Source organism: Poecilia latipinna, unplaced genomic scaffold (assembly GCF_001443285.1).
Source record: "Poecilia latipinna isolate Pla-1442-1.1 unplaced genomic scaffold, P_latipinna-1.0 Scaffold599, whole genome shotgun sequence".
Classification (NCBI taxonomy): Eukaryota; Metazoa; Chordata; class Actinopteri; order Cyprinodontiformes; family Poeciliidae; genus Poecilia; species Poecilia latipinna.
The window spans coordinates 500,624-503,235 of record NW_015113215.1 but is presented as its reverse complement, the minus strand read 5'-3'; the positions used below and the strand labels follow the sequence as shown (position 1 = coordinate 503,235).

The following is a 2,612-nucleotide window of genomic DNA, read 5'->3' as shown; positions in this document are numbered from 1 at the left end:
CTGGTGTCAAAAAATTTTTTTTTTTTTTTGAAAAAAAAAAAAAAAAAACTTTTTTTTTTTTTTTTTTTTTTTTTTTTTTTTTTTTTTAGCAGTAGGACTAGATTAGGTTAATTCTAACAATGCAGCACAAGAATTATTCAGAGCATCTCTAAAATTATCCTCTCTGTGAAGAGCAGAATGAGCACCAAACAGATCTATATTAGTGAGTATTATGCTAATTAGTATAAGTTGTATGACTGATTTCTTTTTTTTCCTAGTATTTATAACTGCGGGGGTGTGTGCTTTGGTTATATGTGTAAAATGTAGGAGTTGAGGGGTGCAGAAGGAAGGATTTGCCCATGGCAACATTTATGTGTGAACCATCCCTGGTGGAGTTTGTAAACAAATCAGGATCCCCAATCCAGCTTAGTGGCTAAAATAAATTCACTTCCGTTATGTCGATTTCACAGGATCCCCCAGAGGAAAAAGAAAGTCACTGATATAGCGTAGAAGTTCCTAGAATGTCTGATCAATAAATGCTCCACTTGCATTTATTTTCAAGGAATTGGTTGAACTTGCCACAGCTGTGCCACTGGTGATTTTGCTAAAGACAAAGACATTAATGGGATTTTCTTTCTTTTTTTTTTTTTTTTTTTTTTGCTATCTGAAAAATGTAATAATAGAAAACAGCGTTCCTCTAGACAGCATGGAATAATGGCAAAGTGTGGAAAGCAGAATGACTTTATCTCTTCCTCTGTAAAGACGATTGGAGCTTTATGTCAAGCAATGAAGATTACTGAGAAATCTGTTACCCAACACAAATTAAAATGAGATCACACTAATCCAATATCGAGTTGAGAGGTTTTTACTCAGCTACAAAGAAAACAAAACCACTTCCCTACTTCTGTCATATCCTCATAAAAACTATACCAGAAATTTGACAAAATCATCCTTATAAAGCAGACAAGACACAGCAAGACAAGTGAAAGATATTTGATGGCATTTAAAGAATCTCAAGTTATTAAAGCTGTTCTTCTGTGCAACATCACTCGCAATTTCTCTTTGATTGTTCAAACAGGAACCCAGACTCAGGGGAGAAGCGGCACCGATCAGAGGGCTGTCTGGTCGACATCAATGGCCACCAGGACGATAATGACAAAGCTTTCTCCCGCCCGCTGTTGGAAGGCTCCCGTTCGTACTTTAATTTCTACATCAGCGAGGAAGATCAGGCCCACAAGAAACAGAAACCGGAAGACAAAAGGAGGTCTGCACGAGACAAAGCCGGAAGACTGCAGCGCTCTGCTGAGATAGATGATATGGACGAGGACGTTGAGGAAAGCGGGGGCCAGCACCAACCTCTGAGTGGACTCACTGAGAAAAGTAAGTCAGACAGAGACAGAGAGTGTGCTTTCCTGTCTCACTTCAGCATCCCAAACTTTGTGAACTTGGATCATGGCTCCACACTGGGAGAGGACGATCTGCTGTACGAGCCGTCCGTCATCCTGGAGAGTCAGTCTCAAGCTCGCAACGGTCACTGTGACACCCACTAAGGCGGACCGCTACAGTGGTCTTGTAACATAAATTGGTTTACATTCAGAAGCATTTTGAGATGGGCGGAGGGAAATATATGCACCTCCCGCTCCCGTCTTTCTGTAAAAGCCTTCAAATTACTTTTTAGTGTTTTCTAAAAAAAAAAAAAAAAAAAAAAAACAAAGAAAAAAAAAAGCCAAGAGGTTGGAAGGCATAGCCTGCAATAGCAAACTCAGAGTAACAAGATGAGTTTCCCTCCAGAAGAAGAGATTGCCTTGGAAATGATACCTGTTATTTCAAGTACTGTGAGCCTGAATTGGATACAGCTGGGCTGCATCCAGACTCTGCACAGAAAAAGAGAATAATGAAAGACAAGTGGGGGTCACTGGGGAAGGATGTGTTGGGGAAATTATTATGCTATTCTTGTTGTTTTTGTTATACTGTAAGATTGTGAGCAATGGGTCTGTCTCTGGATGAGAGTCAGAGAGGCAAGCTGGTGGTTTAGAAAAAAAAAGAGAAAGCAAAATAAATTCAGAGGACGTTGTTCTATAGTGAAATACCATTAAAAAGCTGAAATGTACCAACTGTATGCTTTGTAGCACTGAATGAAAATCACAATTTTTTTTTTTGTTGGATATATGTAAACCTCACATATAAACAAGAAATACTGCATAGAGATTAAAGACAGTTTGAAGTCGCCTTCAGAGTTTGTGTGGTGCAGCCTTATTTAACAACAAAAAGTGAAATTCATAACTGCTGATGACAAATCCACTAATCATTTTATGAAGACAGTTACACTTCAGTTTGGAGGGTGAGACTTCTGTCGACTCATTTCTGTGGTCTTTATTCTCCTGTCTTTTTTTCATTCCCTTTTCTACCCCTAAGCAAACTAATCAACCAACTAAATAATATCACAATAACAACAGCCAAATTAACTGTAGGTGTCAGTGTAATAACAGCATCGCTGTGCTAGTTGGGATGAGGAGACTGCAGAGTTTAAGAGGATCGCTCTAACACATGAACATGTTCTGAACCGCTTCATGGCAGCTCCGGCTGTGTGCTGAGCGTTGCTGAAAACAGGCAGAGAGATCTGTCGTCCAGAT

At 39.3% G+C, this 2,612-nt stretch overlaps 1 protein-coding gene across 1 annotated transcript in view; it reads left to right on the top strand.

The window, feature by feature from the left end:
- The window catches only part of LOC106953742 (melanocortin-2 receptor accessory protein 2A), a 7,269-nt gene extending 5,056 nt beyond the window's left edge, over window positions 1-2,213 (top strand). The window contains exon 3 of the mRNA XM_015042715.1: window positions 1,058-2,213. Within this exon, the coding sequence (XP_014898201.1) occupies window positions 1,058-1,529 (472 nt within the window). The 3' untranslated portion in view covers window positions 1,530-2,213. The remainder of the gene's footprint in view (window positions 1-1,057) is intronic.
- The last annotated feature ends 399 nt before the right edge of the window (window positions 2,214-2,612 follow it).